We start from the raw sequence: 22,989 nt of genomic DNA on the forward strand, positions 1-22,989 counted from the left end.
TTACCGCCATAGCATTCCTGCTATCTCAAAATTATTACCAAGAACCGGAAAATTATGATTGCTAATGTATTAGAGCGAATGTATTACAGTTAAAACATTGTCGTAAACGGGTAACCGTGAAAGACTAACCGTGAAAGCATTTTTAGCCAAGACCAAGTGCAGGTTTAGGTTCTGATAGATAATAATAATTAATAGATACTAGTCGGTAAAATTATTCTGATAATGATGGCTGGCCAGTCCGTCGGTTATATTAATTTTTAATATTAAATATATATAGAAAGATGTCGATTAGTTTCACCAAAATTAATCATGGTCCAGTGAAGAAGGGTCCAGGCAGGGAAGCAAGGGAATCATTTTTCCCACGTAATTTTTCTTTAAAAAATTATTTAAAAAGATGAATAATATTTTTACTATGTTAGAAAAATTATATATTAGAGAAAGAAATTGATTATTTTTAAAATAAATATAATGAAAAAATCATTGCAATATGATAAATATTTCGTTTATTACCTTAATTTAATAAAAATATAAAGATTGGAAGCTATGTCCTAGGTCGGCTTAATTTGGATACTTAATTGCTTTTTAGATTAGGCTAAATATTTGATCGAGGACACTCTATGTTTATTTTAAGTATTTGGTGCATTGTTATTTTTCGTATTTTATTCTCGTTTTTTTTGTTTTTTGGATATATATTTTTTTGTTTTTTTAAAATTTTTACTCTTGTTTTTTGGCGGGTATTTAGCCGATACTTAAAAGACGGCTAAATAGCCAGCTATTAAGTATTAAGCCGACCTAGGACACAGCCTGGAACTAAATATAAAATTGTATGATGTTAAAATTTTACGTATAAAAAAATGTGTTGGAGTAGCTGCATATTTTTTGAATAACTATATAGGACGTCAGTAAGAGTCCCGAAGTGGTTAATATCAGCAATAAAAATAGGTTCGATCAGTGGCCCTAAAATATTAATGTTATATTTCCTTTCTATCTTTCTCGCTTGCCTGTTTGAATATCACAATCATAAAATGAATTTAAAACAGATTTTTAAAATATTGGATGGCGGGAAATATTTACTATATTCATTTTCTTATAATACTTTTTTTAATATTTAGAATAAAATTATTAAATTATCAAAGCTATAGCTGAATATTTTAATTAATGCACTACATTAAAATAAAGAATAAAATAAATAGTTTTTATTCTTTTATAAACCTCTTTAAAAATATGGGCCGCAGGTCGCAATAAGACACGGACCGATTTAAAGAAAATTTACCACCAAGCCGCAGATGGATTGGGCATGATTTTTTTTGATTTTACAGGTATCCAACATCAGTTAACAAATAACAATTTGTTAAACAACGTCAAAATATTATAAAATACAATAACATCCATTTTTACTATGATATTAACAGATGGATGCTTAATTAAAAAGAATAACCTGACGTATATCTACTAGTAAATAACCTGGATTCGAATCAAGGTCGAATTGAAGCTTTCTGTGCTTCCCCAATCAAGGTATGTCTCTAGCATCTGAGTTACACACGCGAAAATAACGAATATTTTTTTTGTACATAAGGATAATTTAAGATTTAATCTAATGTTATAAAAACACATTAAAAAAATCAATAACCCATGATGCCATACATCATTACTCCTATTTTTTTAAATTAAAAAAGGAGAAAGGGATATTTGAAGTTGATCGCCATTTTTAAAAACAGTAATTCGTTTAATTGTGTTGTTAAAAATTTATTAAAATATCCATTAGTTCACAAATTTTGTGTTAATTATCGAAAAACATAGATCAACACCTTTTAAAAAATTGGAAAAAAGAAATCACTTTTTGTTGCATATGCGCCATTGTATATTTAAATACTTAAGTAACTCAATTGTATATTTAATACTTAAATATGTTGTGTTTTATTTTTTTAATACATAAAAAATATATTGTAAATTACTTGAATAATAATCGTTCCAAATTTTAATCTTCAAGATTATAATTTAATCTTTTGAATTCCTCCGTAACTTATTCTATACAATCATCACAATTTATTATATTCGTTTCTTAATTTTATTCATTATGGTGGAGGATAGGGGGATGATGTAAAGATCAAGGTATTATTGAAGACTTTGGATCTAAAATTTCTTGCGGAGAATATTGTAGATGAAGCTACAAAAAAATATAAACTATTCGAAACATTGGATAAAGAGATGGCTGTGAGTATCATGGATAACATTGATAATTTATCATATCAACAAATGAAAGATTTAATACAAAAGAAAGTTGAAAAGAACAAAATCACGCGTATTTTGGAGTTGTTCAATACAAAACCGGACAGACTTGAGTCTTCCAGAGAGTATTTCGATAGAATGAAAGGGTATGGTTCGGGGCTCAATCCTGAATTTTTGTCGGTGCATTTTATGTTGAATTGTCGTAATGAAAAGCAAAAAACAAGGTTGATAGAAGATACTACAGAGATTAATATTATAGAAGACATTGTTGTCAAATTTCAATCGTTGGAGATTAATAATAATAAAACAATTGTAGAAAAAGATTCTTGGAGAAGAGAGGATAGAACCGATTGGCAAGGCTATTCGACTTGGAAAGAGAACAAGCAGACTTTTAAGGCCAACACCAACAACAACTACAACAACAACAGCAGCAACAACAACAGCAATTACAACAATTTCAAAAAGACGGAGATGATACAAACCCCTTATAATTTAAGGCCAAGAAATAAAATTAATTTTATTAATGATATTATGATTGACCTTCAAGTTAATAATTATAATTTTTCTTTTATGATAGATACTGGTTCTCCGGTGTCATCATTGCCCATGAAAGAGTTTGAAAAGCTTGCGAAGGATGAAGATGTGGAGTTGAAGAGTTGTTCGAAGAAATTATTCTCTTATGAAGGGTAGACTATCACAGTCATTGGTAAAGTTATTAATTGTAAGGTCAAATTTCTAAATACGATTAAATATTTAGATTTTTATGTTTTGGAAGGGGAGGGACCACCTTTATGTGGTCTAGATTGGATCAAAGAATTTGATTTGATTAGATTCAATTTTGATTTTAATACTAAAGAGTTAGGAGATAGAGTAAATTTTGTAACTTTTAACAATCCTTGTAAAAATAATGACAGATTTGATAGAGGGAATTTGGTTATGCAGTCAATGTTTATTATAGAAAATTGTTATGATTTTAATTATGATATTAATAAGTTAGTTAAAAGGTTTGATTGTGTTTTTAATAATAAAATAGGCAAAGTAAAACATTTAAAAATAAATATTTTGTTAAAAGATAATTTTAAACCAAGATTTTTGAAGGCCAGGAGAGTACCGTTTGAATTAGAAGAAGAGTTAGATAACATTCTAAAACAATGGTTTCAACAGGGCATAATAACCCCTGTTATATTTTCCCAATGGGCGACACCATTAGTTTTGGTTAAAAAGAAGGATAATGCTTTGAGAGTTTGTGCTGACTTTAGGGTCACTGTTAATCCACAGTTAGAAAGGTTTGAATATCCGCTGCCAAGGATAAGTGACATTATTGCGTCGGAAAAGGCAGATTATTTTCAAAAATAGACTTTTCCTTAGCTTATTTGCAAATACCTATTTCTAAAGAAACTTCCAAATTTTTAACCGTTTCAACACATAAAGGTCTTTTTCAATTTAATAGATTATCTTTTGGACTTACAGTGTCGACTGCTTATTTCCAAAAGACGATGGATGAAATTTTTGCTGACATTAACGGGGTTATGTATTATTTAGATGATTTATTAATTTTTGGTAAGGATAAGGAAGATCATTTTAATATATTGAAAAAGGTATTTCAAAGAATGATGGATTTTGGTTTGATTGGAAATATAAAAAAAAGTGAATTTTGCAAAGAGAGTAAAGTATTTAGGTTATTTGATAAGTGACAAAGGTATACAACCAATTAAAGAAAAGATTGATCCGATAGGTACTATGACTGAACCTAATAGTAAGGAAGAATTGCATTCGTGGTTGGGTCTGATGAATTATTATTCAAGGTTCATAGAAGGTTTTTCTAAATTGGCATCTAATTTATATGAATTGCTTAAAAAGGGTAAAATTTTTTATTAGGGAATTAATGAAAAAACTAGTTTTGATGAGATTAGAGAAAGATTGTGCAATGCACCAATTCTTGCACATTATGACAGAAGTAAAAATTTATTTATTTCTACTGATGCTTCTAATAAAGGTATGGGTGCTGTTTTATTTCATGTTGAAGAGGATGGTCTTGAAAGGCCGATTGAGTTTATGTCAAAAGCATGGACGGGTGCTGAGAAAAGATATTCGATTATTGAGAAAGAAGGATTGTCGATTGTTGTGGCTGTTAAGAAATGGAGGGAATATGTAGTAGGGAGGAATTTTAAAATTTTTACGGATCATAAACTTATAGTTAATTTGTTTGGAACAGATCCGGTTAAACTTTACAATATGTCGCCAAGGCTACAGAAATGGGCTTTTTGTTTAGCCGGGTTTGATTTCGACATTAATTACAGGAGGGGTAAAGATCAAATTATTGCTGATGGTTTATCTAGGTTAATAAAGGAAGATGTTATTTGTTTTTTTTAATATTGATAATGATTTAAATGACCAGAGAATTTTGAATAATTTAGATATGATAAGAAGAGAGACTGTGGAAGATTTAGAACTTATCAAAGTTAAACAATTTATTTTGAATGAAGCGGGAGATTTCACATAGATTAAAGTATATATGGAGCTAGGTAAGTTGTTGTTTATGAGCAGATTGTTATTCCCCAATCGCTAAGAAAAGAGATTCTAAATGTTCTTCATGAGGGACATATAGGTTTGTCTAGGATGATTGATATTATGGAAAGATATTTTTGGTGGCCCGGGGTTAAAAGAGACATCAAGGAAATGGTTTTTAGGTGTAATATGTGTATGGTAAATGCTCCAAAATTACCAAGGGTTAGAAATAATCATTGGGTGGGTCCGAGCAGACCCTGATATCGTACTTTTATTGATTTTTTTGGACCCATTAAGAATTATTATGGATTAGTAATAATTGATGGGTACTCTCGATGGCTTGAGATTATCAAGGTTAAAAATATTACTACTAATACCACGATTATGGTATTAAATAATATTTTTTCTAAATTTGGTTACCCCATAGAGTTGGTTTCTGATAGTGGACCAGGTTTTAGGTCGTATGATTTTAAAAATTTTCTATTAAAAAAGGGTATAACACATATATTTACTCCTGCATACCATCCGTCTTCAAATGGTATGGCTGAAAGAGCGGTACGCTCAGCTAAGGATATGATTTATAAATTAGGTAGTTGGGATGATAGGTTATTGGAAGAGGTGTTATTGAATTATCGCAATACCACTCATTCGACAACCAAAACTTCACCTGCTTTTAGATTATTCGGCAGGGAACTAAGATGGAAATGGAGTTTTTTGAAGGACAGTGACTGTGATATACGACCTAGAATTAAAAGAATAAAGTTCAGAGAATTAACATTTGGCAATTCTGTTTTTGTCAAAGTGGGCTCCAATCAAGAATGGCGTGTGGGGATTGTCATTGGGAGAATTAGTAACGTCATTTGGGAAATTCAGGTAGATGATAAGTTTTTCTTTGTTCATATTGATCACATTAGAAATTATTAATAGGAATATATTGCATTATATTTTTACTTTTATATTGTTGGTTATAAATATTAAAGCATCATACATATTCTATCTTTCCTAGTTGTGATAATTTTGATTAATAAGTTACATTGTTAATATTGAAAATAATTCCCCTTCCCAATTGTAATTGTTTATTATATTCCAAAAAAAGGAAATAATGACAATAATTCCCCTTCCCAATTGTAATTGTTTATTATATTCAAAAAAAGAAAAGAAAAAGGAAATAATGACAATAATTCCCCTTCCCTTCCCAATTGTAATTGTTTATTATATTCCAAAAAAAGGAAATAATGACAATAATTCCCCCTTCCCAATTGTTATTGTTTATTATATTCCAATATAAGGAAATAATGACTATAATTCCTATTCCCAATTGTAGTTCCTACTATCCCCATATATATATTATTGTTTATATAATTCCTTGAAATAATGACTATAATTCCCTATTCCCAATTGTAGTTCCTACTATCCCCATATATATATTATTGTTTATATCCTTGTTAATCTTAATGTAAGTATTGGGTATTATGATAATAATGAAACCATTATTGTAACATTAAATATTAACCCTATTACTCATTTAACATTATAAAACTTACCTCTGGCATGCCAAACGAGTTCTTTCCTTCCCCATTGCACCATGTTGTGTTTTTTTCAAGATTTAAATTTTTTTTATATAAATATTTTTTTTTTTGGAGGTGGTGCATGTTGCATATGCGCCATTGTATATTTAAATACTTAAGTAACTTAATTGTATATTTAAATACTTAAATAACTCAATTGTATATAAAGTTAAGTGAAATTTATTTGTATATCTCAAGGCAATTAAATATATATATGTTAGCGGCAATGTGAAATATTCGGCAATGTGAGGTAGTGGTAGGCAGGGTAATTTTGTTATTTCGGCAATGTGCACATTGCCGGGTTAAATCAGGCAATGTGTAATTTTTGTAATATTATATTATTAATAATTTTTTCGTTATTATTAATAATTTTTTAAGATTAATATAATATTTTAATTTTAAATATATTTTTTGATTGATATTTTTCTTTTTGATCGCTAATTTTTTTTATTTTTTGGGTTATATGTTTTTTTAATAAATTTTTTTATAAATATATATTTTTGATTGATATTTTTTTTTGTGTTATATGATTTTTTAAATATATTTTTTGATTGATATTTTTTTTTATATTTTTAATTTTTTGTGTTTATATGATTTTTTTTAATATATTTTTTTGATTGATATTTTTTTTTAATATATATATTTTTTTAAATTTGAAGAATTAGGATGGTGACGATGTTGCGCGAGGTTCGAGTCAGTAAAAATATATTTTATTAACTAACTTCTTTTTCTTTTGTTAAAGTATTTATACATTTTCTAATATATAAATTAGAATATAAAACGAAATACAAAAAAGTAAAATAATATATAAAAAAGTAAGGTTACGCCGTTTATAAAATAAAATTAGATTATAACAAAAATAATAAAAGTTCAAATGCACAAAACAAAAAATAAGATAAAGGAATAACGCAACATTCTCCCTCTTCTGATAATTTCATCGGAGAAGTCATAGAGAGTTTGTTGTTCAAGTGGTTTATAATTTTGGTAATCAAGTTGTATCACAAATCATCATAACGTTGGCTTGTCCAATCGTTGGTTTGTATAAATCGATTTTGCACGGTGGTTTGTTTAAATCGCAAGCTTGATATCCATATCGTAAATTGTCTCCATTAATCATAGCTTGTTTGATAGTACTCAATTGTTAATTATCATTTTTCCAAAATTGTTATTATCATAAATAAGTTGCGAATAAGAAATAATAGTTCGTCATAAGAATAAATGAAGAATGATAAATCAATAAGATTGTTATATTTTTAGCGTTTTAATATAAGCGTTTTAATATTTAATTTAGTTTATGCAATTTAACATTTATTTTATATTTTAAGTTACATAGTCTTTTAAATAAACAGGTTTTTTCTTTATTCGCACAGGTCTAGAGATAGGTGTTATATCGTTATTATCAGTAATTTTTATATTTTTGTCCATACTTCCCTCCTTAAAAGAATCCTTAGAGTCATAGTTAATAATTGTGTTAAAACAGTTTCTAATTCTTATTTGATCTAAATGTCTCCTCAAAATACCTTTCTCAGTCTTAATTTGGAACATCATATCACTTTCTTTATGTGTGATTATACCTTTGCACCATTTATCATCACCTTGTATTTTATACCAAACAAAATCTCCTACGTTAAAAGTTCTATTTCGTGGTAAAGTAACGTTTATTTTATTCTTCTTTTCCTCCATCGGTTTTAATAAGTCCCATTTAATTCTAATATCTCGATTAAACATTCTCTGTGATGGTGTAACTCCTGTAGTATCATTACGCGTATTTCTGTAATTAAGTAAAAATTTGCTAAGTGCGATATCTGGGTCTATTTTAATATTCCTTTTCATGTGTGTTTTGAACGTTCTAACCATGCGTTCAACCTGGCCATTGGATTGCTGGTGATAAGCAGATGTAAGCACATGTTTAATACCAAAATTGTTGCAAAATTTTTCAAAATCGTTACTCGTAAAGTTAGTACCGTTATCAGTAACTATAGTTTCAGGTATTCCGTATAGCGAAATAGTTTTAAAGATTTCTTTTAAAGTAACATTAGTCGTAATATTTTTAACAGGAATAATAATTGGAAATTTGCTGTAGGCATCGACTATTATCAACCAATTTTTTGTGAAAAACGGACCCGCATAATCTATATGTATCCTTTCAAACGGTTTGGTTGCCGAAACCCATGGTTTTTGTATCTTTATAGGATTATCGTGATATATATTACAATCGTCACAACTTTTCACTTCCATAACGATATCATTATTTATACCAGGCCACCACATGTAATCTTTGGCTAAGGATTTGATTTTTCCTGCTCCCAAGTGACCTTCATGTAATGACTGTAGTATAGTTTTTCTCATATTAGACGGAATTATGATTTTATTGCTTTTGTAAAGACAATCTTTAATTATACTTAATTCCAATTCAATGTTTTTATAAATATTATTCATTATAGGTCTGTTGTTATTAATATCATTTATGACTTGTTTTAATTCCGTATCTTTCAAAGTTTCATCACGAATTTGATCAAAGTTAATAGGTAAATCCTCATATTCATTTATAATGGTTACATTTTCAATAGTTTCATCACGACATTCTTGTGGTAATCTTGAAAGGCAATCAGGAACAACATTATATTTACCGGCTTTATACTTTATATTAAAATCATATCCTCCTAATGTAATATTCCACTTCTGGAGTCTTAACGACATGGTGCTATTATCCTTAAGACCCTTGGTGAAGATGTGAACTAGAGGCTTATGGTCAGTAATAATTGTAAATTTTGTGCCGATTAAATATTCCTGAAATCTCTTTATGGCAAACATTATAGCGAGAGCCTCACGCTCAATATTGGTATAATTCATTTCAGATTTTAATAAAGTTCTCGACGCGAAAGCTATAGGTTTTTCTTTACCATCTTTTTCAATATGAAATAGTACAGCTCCTAAACCACATTTTGATGCGTCAGTGGCTATCCCTATAGGTAATTCAGGGTTAAAATATGTCAAAGCAGGTGGAAGACTAATTAACTTCTTTAGATCATTAAAACTTTTAGAGTGTTCTAGATTCCAAGCCCATTTTTCTTTATTGACAATCTTATAAAGAGGATCGGCAATTTCCGCAAAATTGTTCAAAAATTTTCTATAGTAGCCAGCCATTCCCAGAAATGTTGATAATTCAGCAGCTGATTTTGGTTCTGGCATATTAATTATTGCTTCAATTTTGTCGTGATTAGCATGAATCCCCTTAGCGTCAATATCATGACCCAGGAACCTCACTTTGTTTTTAAAGAACACACTTTTATTAAAGTTAGGTATTAGCCCAAACGATGATATTCTATCAAACACTTTTTTATGTTGTTTAGGTGGGCTTCATCGTTTTTTCCAGTTATAAGTAAATCATCAATATAAAATATAACGTCATCCATGTCACCGAAGATTTGATCCATAATCTGTTGAAAAATTGCAGATGAGGTCTTAAGCCCAAAAGGAAGTCTAGTAAATTGGTAATATCCCTTATGCGTAGATATGGTTAAAATATTTCTGCAACTTTTATCAATTGGAATCTGTAAGAAAGCATTTTTAAAGTCAATCTTCGTAAATTTCTTTCCTTCCGAAAGTTTAGCAATTAGATCATTAATTCGTGGTAGAGGGTATCTAAAGTCTTCTAGAGCTGGGTTTACAGTATCCTTAAAATCAGCGCAAAGCCTAATGCTCCCATCTATCTTTATAGACAGCGGTAACAGGACTTGCCCATCGGACATCATTCACCGGCTCAATAATTTTATCATGTATCCATTTTTTAAGTTCATTACTAACAAGATTAATTTTTGAATAAGGAATACGTCTAGGCGGTATAATTTTAGGTTGGGCATCATTTCTTAAATGTAACTTGACACTTGCTTTGTTGATTGGCCCATTAGTTAATTTCGATTCACACTCTTTAATCAATTTTTTTATTTCATCTTCGTAATTAGTGTCAATATTTGCTATAAATTTATTTAAAATATTTTTGAAAGCATTGATCCACAGTACGTCCCAACAAAGCATTTTTACTTGATTCAACCACTACCGCTTGTAAATATTTGGACATACCATCATAAGTCACTTTAACTTGAGTAGTTCCTATGATTTTGATTAAATTCCCGTCATAAGCAGTGAGTTGTAGCTCAGATTTCTTAAGATCTCTAATACCAAGTTTTTTAGCCAGACCATGAGGTATGATAGTGTATTTGGATCCAGTGTCCACTTGCATACAAGTAACAACATCGTTCACTTTTACAGTAGTCATAAATGCGTTATCTTTGTCATTAATCACGTCACCAGATAAATTGTTGACATTAAAATCATTATCATCTTTGTTCTTTGTAGAATCAACTTTCTCTTCAATAATTTCTTCAATATTCATGTTGTAATCATTATTGTATTGTATTTGCTTTTTATTATTTTCGTCGCCACTTCTATAATTATTTGAGTTGTTATTATATTGTATTTGCTTTCTCTGAATATTATCATTACCTCTATAATTATTTGAGTTGTTGTTATATTGTATTACTTTCTCTGATACTGGTAATTGTTACGATTTCCGTCACCGTATTGGATTTGTTTTCTTTGATTATAATCATACCATGTATTATTTCTACCAAAATTCGATTGATTATTATTATTATAGCGATAATTGTTATAGTTATAATTGTTATAATTATCGTGGTATCGCGAATTATTATTACCATAATTGTATCTAAAATTATTATTGTAATTCCCATTTCTATATCTATTATCATAATTATTTCTAAAATTATTTCGAAAATTATTATCATTTCTACTGCAAAAATTTTTATCTTTATCGGACTTTTTATCATTATTTATATAACTTATATCATTATCCTCAGACTTAATATTACTAGAGTCCAGTTTCACCCCTAATTCCACCATCTGATTCAATGTAAGGTCAAAATTTTTGGAGAATTTGTATTTAATTTTATCGTTTAAAGTAGATGTCCGTAATTTCTCTTTTAATCTACTATCGTCCAAAAAATTACATTTCTTATGAAGTTTCGATACTCTAATGTACCACAGCATAAAACTCTCTGATGAGTTTTGTTGAAGAAGATTAAATTTATTAATTAAAGTATTTAAATTTAGCGCTGGTAAAAGATAGGTTAACTTTTTAATCACAATTTTAAGATCTAAAATATCGGTATCAGAACAAATTGCCTTAATGTCATCAAAAACTTCGTCTGATAAATTATTAAGCAAAGTATTAATTTTAATAGAGTCCGATAATGTACTGGTCGAAAAGTAATTTAATATTCTGTCTAAATAAATTTCAGTAAGAGGACCCACTAACTTAGGGATCTTATGTGTAAATTCTTGTTTAATTTCCATATTTAATTAATAAGACACATAAATAAGCAATTATAACATTTATTATTTTATCAATTCAAATTTTTGGTATAGCTATTCATGTTTTGGTAAATATACAGATTAATTCAATGAAATCATTGTCACCATAAATGTAATGTTTCCCATTTAACAATTCGAAACAATTAATCATATCTCTTAAGTTCATAAATTCAAACAACACGTCCTCCGTACCGTCTATCCTATAAAAGGTGACATCGGAATTATAGGTTAACTCAAACAAAATATCGTATATGGAGATTTGATGGGGTACATTAATTAGTTTGAAGGCGAACATAATTGATGAAAATAATTTTGAAATGACTTACCCTTTTTTTTATCCATCTTATATAGAATTGTTTGTACCATTTTATAATTTTTTTTATTAACCATATTTACAAAGGGAAAAAAAAAATTTTATTTTTAAATATTTCCATAAGGCGAGTTTCTTATGCCAAAACTGGAGGCACCATGTAGAATAACATGAATATGTGCCGGTGAATAATAAATAAGTTTTATTAACTTTATTAAATAAAAAATATATTTTATTAACTAACTTCTTTTTCTTTTGTTAAAGGTATTTATACATTTTCTAATATATAAATTAGAATATAAAACGAAATACAAAAAAGTAAAATAATATATAAAAAAGTAAGGTTACGCCGTTTATAAAATAAAATTAGATTATATCAAAAATAATAAAAGTTCAAATGCACAAAACAAAAAATAAGATAAAGGAATAACGCAACAAAATTTATATTTGATATATCTTTTGATCGCTATTTTTTTTAATTTGTGTTATATAATTTTTTTAATAAATTTTTTTGATTGATGTTTTTTAATAAATTTTTTTAAATAAATTTTTTTGATTGATATTTTTTAATATATTTTTTTAATAAATTTTTTTAAATTTTTTGATTAATATTTTTTAATATATATTTTAAAAATGATTATTATATATTTAAATTTTACGTAATTTTATCTATTATATATCTTTTGATAGATAATTTTTTAGGTAATAGTGACAAATGTCATAATCGTAATTTTTTAACTTTTTTGAGTTTTTTTAAAGCAAATAGATATAAATATGTTTTGTAAATATGTTAAATTAATATTTCAGTGAAAGTGTACTATAGAAAAGTGACAATTGTCATAATCGTTATTTTTGAACTTTTTTGAGTTTTTTCAAAGTAAATGGGTAAAAATATGTTTTGTAAACATGTTAAATTAATATTTCAGTGAAAGTGCACTATGGAAAAGTGACAATTGTCATAATCATTATTTTTGAACTTTTTTTAGATTTTTTAAAGTAAATTGGTAAAAATATATTTTGTAAACATCATAAATTAATATTTCATTGAAAGCGTACTATGGAAAAGTAAGTGACAATTGTCATAATCGTTATTTTTAAACTTTTTTTAGATTTTTTAAAGTAAATGGGTAAAAATATGTTTTGTAAACATGTTAAATTAATATTTCAGTGAAAGGGCACTATGGAAAAGTGACAATTGTCATAATCGTTATTTTTAAACTTTTTTTTAGATTTTTTAAAGTAAATGGGTAAAAATATGTTTTAAACATATTAAATTAATATTTCAGTGAAAGTGTACTATGGAAAAGTGACAATTGTCATAATCGTTATTTTTAAACTTTTTTTTAGATTTTTTAAAGTAAGTAAAAATATGTTTTGTAAACATGTTAAATTAATATTTCAGTGAAAGTGTACTATGGAAAAGTGACAATTGTCATAATCGTTCATTTTGAACTTTTTTAAGTTTTTTTAAAGTAAATGGGTAAAAATATGTTTTGTAAACATGTTAAATTAAAATTTCAGTGAAAGTGTACTATGGAAAAGTGACAATTGCCATAATCGTTATTTTTAAACTTTTTTTAGATTTTTTAAAGTAAATGGGTAAAAATATGTTTTGTAAACATATTAAATTAATTTTTCAGTGAAAGTGTACTATGGAAAAGTGACAATTGTCATAATCGTTATTTTTAAACTTTTTTTAAATTTTTTAAAGTAAATGGGTAAAAATATGTTTTGTAAACATATTAAATTAATATTTCAGTGAAAGTGTACTATGGAAAAATGATAATTGTCATAATCGTTATTTTTGAACTTTTTTGAGTTTTTTTAAAGTAAATGGGTAAAAATATGTTTTGTAAACATGTTAAATTAATATTTCAGTGAAAACTGTGGTATCGACGGTGATCGTGTCCGAGGTATCTCCTGCGCGTCTGTCTCCTCTTGCTCTTGTCCTTGCGTTGTTTGGCTCACGTAATGTTCTCTTGGGCACCATCTTCTGATATGTCCCGTAGACCAAGATCCGTATCACAAGGCTATCCCTGGCCTTTCTCATCGATTGAGTTCTGCCTCCTGCTCGTCCTATGGTTCAGACTGCAAGTATTGCTAACGAGTCCTATAAATTTGATGTTATAGTTTAAATTCTACTTAATGTTGACCTGGGAACGCACTTGGTACAACCATTATCAGTCGGGACATGGAGCCGTTGGCGAGTGAATAACGAACGCTGGCACAAGAGTATTCGCTAGCAACACCAGCAGTTCGAAGATAGAAGGAGCAGGAACTAGAATGGAATCGAGGAGAGACGCTAGGGAGATAGCCTTGTGCTACGGGTGTGGATCTACGGGAAATATAAGAAGATGGTGCCCAAGAGAACATTAATGGATGCAACCAATGCAAAGACAAGGACAAGGGGAGAGAGATACGCAGGAGGTACTGCGGACAAGATCATCATTGATACCATAGTTGAGGCTGGGGGAGTATGAATACCAGGAGTTTTTGGGGTCCAAAAGACTATTTTAATGATATATTATTATTGTATTTTTTTTTTGAAGTTCTTTTTAAAATTTATTTGAATAAATTGGTATAAAAATTCGTGATGAATTTAAACAGTATAAAAATTCGTGTGGATATTTTAAGCGGTCACAAGTAATAGGTCTCACTATATTTAACAAAATATTTAATTAATTTAAAATAATTAAAATTGCAACTTTAATTTCCAAAATTATTATAATATTTAATTAGCGCCATCTATCAAAAAATCGAATTGAAAATTAAATTTTATAATAGTAATATTGTTTAAATTTTTAGAAGCATGAATTCAAAAAGGAACATTTCCATTTTAAATTTAAATATATCAAACTGATGCGCTCAAAAAAATAATTCTCACATTTATACATTTCCAAACTTGATTTCGTATATTTCAATAATAGATATAAGAAAGTTTCAAAAATTTTTTTACTTTGGATGCACCCTTCTTGTATCTTTATTAATTAAATCCCGTACAATATTAATATTAGTAATCTGCATCGGGCCTAATTTTTCAAACCCGAAATATTTTTTAAAAAGTTTTGCCGGCCCGGCCCGAACCCAAATTTTTTTAAAAAAAGAATTTATTTAAATATAGAAATTAATTTTTATAATTCTCAAAATAAATGATATATGTTATATGGCGTCTAGTTTCTATAAATAAAATCAAATATTATTATTTTACATTAAAAATTCAACATAAAATTAATAAATTTAGATATATTAAAAAATTTCCAAAACCCGACCCGTACAGGCCCGAAAAAAATATTAGGCTCGGCACAGACCAAAACCGATTTCTTTTTAAAAAATAGGCCCGAAGCCCGTTGGGGTCGAGCCGGATTCGAGCTGGGCCTACTTTTTCAGATCTCTTATTATTATAATATAGTAAATAGATTCTGTTTATATATTGTAAAGATAAAATTCTAAAATAAATAATTTATTAATACCGCAATTTTTTTATTTTCAAGGACCTGATTATACCGGAATTAATTTCCAACATCTGCTGGAACATTTGGCAAAATTTCTTCAAAAAGGGCACGTTATAAACGATTTAAGTTTTTTTTAAATCTCCTAAAAACCTGGTCTATGAAGCTTAGCCCTGAATTTGTTAACTTTAGGTACATAGAAGATGTTTTTGTTTAATGAATTTTAAGTTTATAATAAATAATAATATATTAAAATGGCTAGATTTTGTATTCACTCATTTAAAATAAATTATTTTCTACAATAAACGAGCCTAGGTTACCTAACATATTTTTGGAGCCTAAAAGAAACCCCCAGCTACAAGATATTTTGTTGACCCAGAAATATACATTTTTTCAGGGGGATGCTTACGACCAATAAAAATGTGATAATAATTTTTACCGATTTCGTAGTTATCGGAATACCATTTTCTAATAAAAGGCCTAGACTACTCTTGGAAGATGTCGAGTAAATAAGATTTTCACATATATTATTTTTCGTAGGGTCCCATTCGATGTTTGAAAAACGATTAGGAATTAACTTGTACTCGAGAATTTGATTTGGATTACGTTTATCACGTTTAGTAGTTAGTTCGGGACTATAATTCGGTAATGATTCTGTGAATGTTTTTTTAAAAGGTATGGAATTTAGGGTTAATTAGTATAAATCAATATTGTTGATAGGTATCTTTTATTTGAATTTATCAGAGAACATAAAGGCCCTTATATCGGGTGGTCCGATGAAATGACACCCTTCACCTAATTATAACTCCGTCAGTTTTTAAGATATTTTTTACGAAGTTTCATAGAGTATAAAATAACTAACTATTCTGCAAAATTGTAATTATTCATAATAAGTTTAGAAGATCAAAATATGCAACTATATTTAAAAATAAATAGAAAATATAAATATAAATAACACATTTCAATTTATTAAAGTTTAGATTTAATATAAAAAATAATAAACATTACGAAAAATCACATCAAAGTATTTTCAGAGTGACCTCCTTTAGCTTGTACACATGCGCGAAGACGATTTCATCATTTTCCTATAGCACTGTTTATGATCGCTTGATCAAACTTTCCATTCTTCTAAAAACCCTGCCTTAAAGTGGTAAACATCTTTGAATTAATTGTGGTAACACACGTTCCTACAGAATACCCCAAATATCATAACCCACTCTGTTGAGGTCAATGCTGTTTGGACGCCATAACGATGGAGGAATGAAGTCCGGTTTCTTGCGTTCTAGCAAATTTAGCATTTCAAAGGCACGGTGAGCGGGTGTATTGTATTGGTGAAATTGGAAATACTCCAGACAATCCTTTATTGTTGGCAATAAGTTGTCTATAGATAATCTCTGTAATAAGATCCCTTTTTTTAACACCTTGATCGATAAAAATGAGTTGTGTTGCCAAAATTTGAAACACCAATCGAAACCATGACACATTTTTAAAAGTTTGAATAGAATCTGAAGAGTCTATTAGCGCTGACTTCTCTTTGTGGCGAATGTAACATAAAGCCTTTCATTCTGTAAATTAACAGGTGTCACAGTAAATCGCTCTTCGATAAACCAAATAAAATAAATCAAACCTGGATTCAATTTACCCAAAAGTTTCTTAGCACAAATCAAACGTGCAAATTTATTTTCAGTTGTAAGATGTTGGGTTTTCTTCCTTAAACATTATAGCCGTAATTAATCTCTCTGGATATTTGAAAAATCATCTTATGGGCAGGGTTGTGAACCAGAATTCGGGTTCAGGAAGTCTAAACTCTTAGAGAAATTTTGATGACAGGAATTTAATAGAAACCGATAGTCTAAAAGAGGTTCTAAATTACCCAGGCCCATATTAAGCCGGGTTTAATGAGTTGCCAATACATCCATCTCTGTTTGGTCTGTGATCCCAAAATGCCCAAACAATTTTAAAATTCTGAACCCGAATTCGTTCTCAACCCTGCTTATAGGTGCCTGGTTGGTCCTCTTGACTCATTACAAGTAATGAAACAAAAATAATTGTTTACACAATATGTAGCTCTTGTCGTAAAATTTTAATTAAACTACCATATTTTTTTGTATCGATTAGTATTATCCGAAAAAATCGTTTGGTTTTTTATTTTAAATAGTTGCATATTTTTTCAACCTTTTAAGGAAAATTAATAAAACTTTGTGTATTATTAAGAACAAGTAATTTTATCACTCTATAAAATTTCGTAAAAAACCTTAAAAAATGATGGAGTTATGAAGTGAAAAGGGTGTCACTTTAATCGCACCACCCTATATTATAAATCAAGTGACGAATGTTCATGATTTAATTAAAACTTTTACTCAGGTGACTTACTTTCTCTAACCTAAATTCCGGGCAATAAAAATATTTTGCAAAGTCAGGGAAGGCTTTTAGGTGGAGCCAACTTCTAGGTGAAATATCGTCACTTTAGTTTAACATTCAAATAGTAAAAATCCAGCTCTTTTTGATGTATTAAATTAAGCATGTTTTCCTCAAAAATAATAACTTAAGCTATTTAAAAAAGAATGAAAATTTTTTATTTTTAAAACCTGTTCCTTTTCGAGTTATATTTATGGCAGAATTTTTTTTATCATCATGGCCCATCCATGTAGCCTCCTTAGGATCATGATTAATTGTTGTTTTTAATATTTTCTCATTCAAAGATTTATTAAAATCTGAAGATGTTATAGGTTGAAGCTTATCATTCCCGTTGCGATATATGACATGCATATTTTTATTTATTCCGCTATAAAATCCAAGTTTGGATGCAGAGTCAGATAATTCATTAGTTTTTTTATTGTATTCCCATATTTCTGGTCCAAGTTTTTCGAAATTAATGGAATTAAGTTTATCACGTATAGACAAATCTTCGTTATCTCCTTTCACACCTCTAAAAGGATTATCTTTGTTGTAATGGTAATTATTAGTTGAAGACTGGGGGAAGGGGATATATATTTTTTTTATTAAAAATAAACATAAATAGATGGCGCGGCTTCTCAACGACTAACATTTTAGATTTGATTGCCAAATATCTAAATCTTAACTAGATTACACTTAACAAAAGTTATAAAAAAGGGCAGATCAGAGGAGTTTTTAGGTTGGGATAAAAGCTTGCTAGGCGCACCAATCTTTAATCTTATCACATCTAGAGCACACTTAAAAAAAAATACGAGCTAGAGACAGAAAAGCAAGCCATTTAAATTTTTTTTAAATATTCCCTTTTAGGCGTCGCTAGGGAGGAGATTTGGTCAAGCCCAATCAAAATGTTGGAGATCTAATCCCCTTAAAAATTTTAGAAAACACAAATCATATGAATCAAAAATTTTTTAAATATTGTTTATGAGATTTGAAAATTTGAGCACCCTTCAAGCCCCGGATAACAAAAAGAATGTCATAATCAGTGGTGTATTGCTTAATTTTTTTTTTATATATTATAAAAAAATATGACATGTATTTTATCATAAATATGAATAAATTCTTTATTATGTTTTAAAAACAAGGTTATAAAATACCACTGATATCTATAAAAATTAAAAAATGCATATAAATTTAAAAAATTCCATAAATCTTTTATTTCTTCGTTTTCTTTGGTCTGTATTTTTCTCTGAAAAGATTTCATTCCCCCGCGATGATTATTTTGATACATGGATCTGGATGCATTCTGATATCTAAGGTCCATTAATAATTTAAGAACATTAAATTTGACAAATTATTTACTCTTAAACTCGCTCATTTATCTACCATGATCAAAATCATAAGATGAAAACCCCTTCCACACTCTGCAATTGCATAAATTATCCACAGAGTTAAGGAATTTTTTAAATGTATTCAGCAATCCTTTCATATTCACTTATTGAAGCTTTGGTAGATTCTATATTTTCTTCTCGCCAATTCATGAATCTTTGTTCTTAGGCCAATAAATAATATATCAGAAAAATAAATATCTTAAGCTCGTTTTCAAAGCCATACAATTAAACGGGACTACGAGTAAATTCTAAAGTAATTATAAATTGGTCTATTTTTTATTTTACAAGTTTTGGATTTTTTTTAATAGAATACATTTTTAAATAATGTAATTTCTCAATCGAGAGACATCAGTAAATATTTACCTACATAAGGCGTCTACATGAAAAAGTGGGTAGAAGCAATTTTCTTTTTTTGAAGGGGAGGGGGGAGTGTGAGGGGAAATTCCTATTTCAACATTTAAAAGATTTTGTTAAATTTGGAGCATTACTTGCCTTTAGTGTTGTTAAATTGGCTCAATCCTAACAGTCGAAAAAATTCGCTATGCCTTGAGGCAATGGTATATTTTTTTAAAGATTGAGTTATCCTTTAGTTTCAACCTCGAGCGAGGCTAAGATGATATTTTTATGCTTAAACATTCGGTTTAGCCTTTTTAAAGTTGGCTCAAAACCTGCAAATAGAGCTATCATCAATATTTGTTGATGGTGAACCTTCTATATTTTAAATAAAGCAGAAGTTGAGGCGATAAAATTCCTATAAAAATAAAAACATTAAAAAATATTTTTGCTTCTCTATTTTCTAAGTGGCTATAAAAAAATGTGAATAAGATTTTGACTATAAAAATTTTAATTTTTATAACAATTATAAAGAGAAAAGGGATTTAAATTTAACACTTTAGAAAAAAAATAAAACAATTTGGCGGGGGAAAGGGGGGGCTTAGCTTCTCCTCAAAATTTGGAAAGGAGGCTAAAATCAAAAATAAGGGGAGGGGGGTTATTTCCCATAGATAATTATTGATCCCCATAAAAAATTCTCCTACTTATTGGGCATTCTAAAATTAGTTCATTTAACATTAAATTTAATTTAAGCATAAATAATAAAACTTTGTTCCTGTGTTGGTGTTAAATACTAATCTCTTTTATTAATATTAAATTATTTTAATCATATTTTCGGTAAAATTGCAAATTTTAATTTTTTGTTTAAATTGTATTCGTTAATTTCTATATAAATTACTTAGTATATATATATATATATATGTATATATAATACCATTAAATTTATTATTTATTCATAGATACTTGTCTAATAGGGGATTGGATATCGTTACAAGACTGAAAATAGTCAAATAGTTTTTTCTTGACCGTACTATTGGTATTCATATCAGATTCCTTTCTGATTATCGAACCATTGTCGTTATGCAGTGCGTTATTAGATTGAGAAGAATGGGAATTAGGCTTCCATATATCTATTTATTAATAAAAAAATTGCTTTATTAGTTATATACTTATAAAGATATACTAATTAAAAAAAATTTGAATCGCTAATATATAATTACAATCAAAATTTATAATAGGTTGATATATATAAATAAAAAGAAAGGTGGTTATTTTATTTTTTTTGGCTATTTATAAAGTTTAATTGAATCGTGTTGTATGATTATTATGAAGGCCAGACTCAAATTATTACATTTTCATTAATTCGTTGCAATATTATTTTTTGTTAAATGACTATTTTATTATATCATAAAAAAAATAATTTTAAAATATTTTTGAGTATTAAGTAAGTGTCAACATTGGCATCACACCAAGGGAAATGGAAGGGAAATTTTAAAAATTTGCAAAGCTTCGTAAATAACATTTCAAGCAAAATTAATTCCCATATATACTCCCCCCCCCCCAACCTCTATCATTACAGAAATTCCAAGCTAATGAGGTGTAGTAATTGGAGGCCTATTCTATCCCACATACAGCATAAAGAGTTTCTAATTATAATCATTTATTTGAGTTATTTTTTTTCAAACATTGAAATGATATGAAATTTTGGTAAGGCGATAGTTCGATATTTCTTACATTTTGAATAATTTCTTGAACGCGTTTTTTTTAAATTCAAAAATTTGATCTTGCTGAAAATGTATTTCAATATAAGTATAATACCTACAACGCTATCAATTTCAGACAATTTTAATTTATTTCCAAATATTTTAATATAAATTTAATAGACCAATAGACCCACAGCGTTAAAAAATAAAGCATTCATAGGTCTAACATATTCAAAAAAAAGAGTTCAGACCTGGTCTTAGCCTTCAGATATCGAGTCATCTCTTCCGGAACATTTTAGAATATAAAATGTTTGGAAAGGAATGACGACTCAGTTAAAGTGGTTTTACAATCAACTTAACAACATAGTAAACTAATATTTTATATAAATTTAAATATATTATCTACATAGTAATACACTCTACACCAGAGACTTACAGTGGTCAAAATTTCATGACTCGGCCTGTAGAAAAGAGATTTTATTATCAGGTCTAGTTCAGAATTTTTTAAAAAGTAATTTTGCCCGGTTCGAATTTTTATTCTTAATATTTTGCCCACTCCCTGAATACTTAAAAATTTCGTTATTTTTAATCATTGGCTTTGGCTGTATTTTGCAAATTGCTTTATTTAAAGGGGAAATTGTAAATATGAGCAGTAAATATATATTAAATGATCTATTATACGATTTTCCAGTATTTTCCAATCTATAATTGTCTTCAATATAGAGATAACTTGTTATCGTCCTCATCAGCTTATTCAGGATTTTCCGGGGGGGGGGGGGGAGGGGGTTTATGGAGGAAGATTTTCACCTCACCCAACCTCCCCGATGAACTTTATTGGAAATCTTTAGGCCAGCTTTTAAAAGATTTTTTGCTAATTTTTTCAAAATTTTTATACATCACTTTTTATCAACAAGCATTAAATTTTATAGAAACTAGTCTGCCAGATGATGGATCGTTTTTCTGAGGCTTTTTAAGGTAGATCCGCAAATTTAAATCCTTATTTTCAATTAAGTTAATCAATTATAAATTGAATTGAGAAATTCAAATTGCAATTTTTTGCGCTTTTAAGTAATTTTTCCTTACAATCATATGGAGTTATCGGTGAAAAATACAATATATTTAGTTTTTCTTAATTGGCCCATAGATATTATAAAACTCTCTCCACCATGTGTATTTTTTAAAAAAATATCTCCCCTCTTTTAAATTTTTTTGCAAAAATTTGTTACTTGGTTTATAATGACTTGTTGCCTTAAATTTTGGCAGTGTGGCGAGTTTATTAGATTGACTTAATAAAACAGAATTATTAATAATTTCATAATCATCCACAAGTTCAATGTTTTTTGAGTTGTCAGGGCTTCTAGGGATCTTGGTATAATCATATTCAAAATTTTCGATTCCTGGCTGTGAATGAGAAAGAAAAGGTAATGAATAATGATCTCCTGAATGAGTACGATTAGAATTTTGAATAATATCATTTTGATCGAAGGAGAAATTACTATTTATCCCATTCAAATTAGGTTCATTAAAACCCTTTAGATTTATAGGTGAACCTTTTGTCTTAGGTATGGTGAATCTATTATGTTGATTATTATAATAAGTTTTATTATCATTTTTGCTATTAGAATTCGTTACGTTTGCGTGCGCAATATTGTAATCAAACGCATCTTGTAGATACAGGGGCAATTCGAAAACGTTTGGTAACGAAGGCAT

The 22,989-nt window shown here is 28.3% G+C and overlaps 1 protein-coding gene across 1 annotated transcript in view; it reads right to left on the reverse strand.

The window, feature by feature from the left end:
- LOC135922564 (uncharacterized) overlaps positions 1 to 22,989 on the reverse strand; it is a 52,121-nt gene extending 29,132 nt beyond the window's left edge. Inside the window, exons 1-4 of the mRNA XM_065456967.1 lie at positions 22,506 to 22,989; positions 20,540 to 20,706; positions 18,047 to 18,431; positions 15,898 to 16,112 (exon numbers count right to left, since the gene is read on the reverse strand). Of these exons, the coding sequence (XP_065313039.1) occupies positions 15,898 to 16,112; positions 18,047 to 18,431; positions 20,540 to 20,706; positions 22,506 to 22,989 (1,251 nt within the window). The remainder of the gene's footprint in view (positions 1 to 15,897; positions 16,113 to 18,046; positions 18,432 to 20,539; positions 20,707 to 22,505) is intronic.

This window comes from Gordionus sp. m RMFG-2023, chromosome 1 (assembly GCF_954871325.1).
Source record: "Gordionus sp. m RMFG-2023 chromosome 1, tfGorSpeb1-WG-v2, whole genome shotgun sequence".
NCBI lineage: Eukaryota > Metazoa > Nematomorpha > Gordioida > Chordodea > Parachordodidae > Gordionus > Gordionus sp. m RMFG-2023.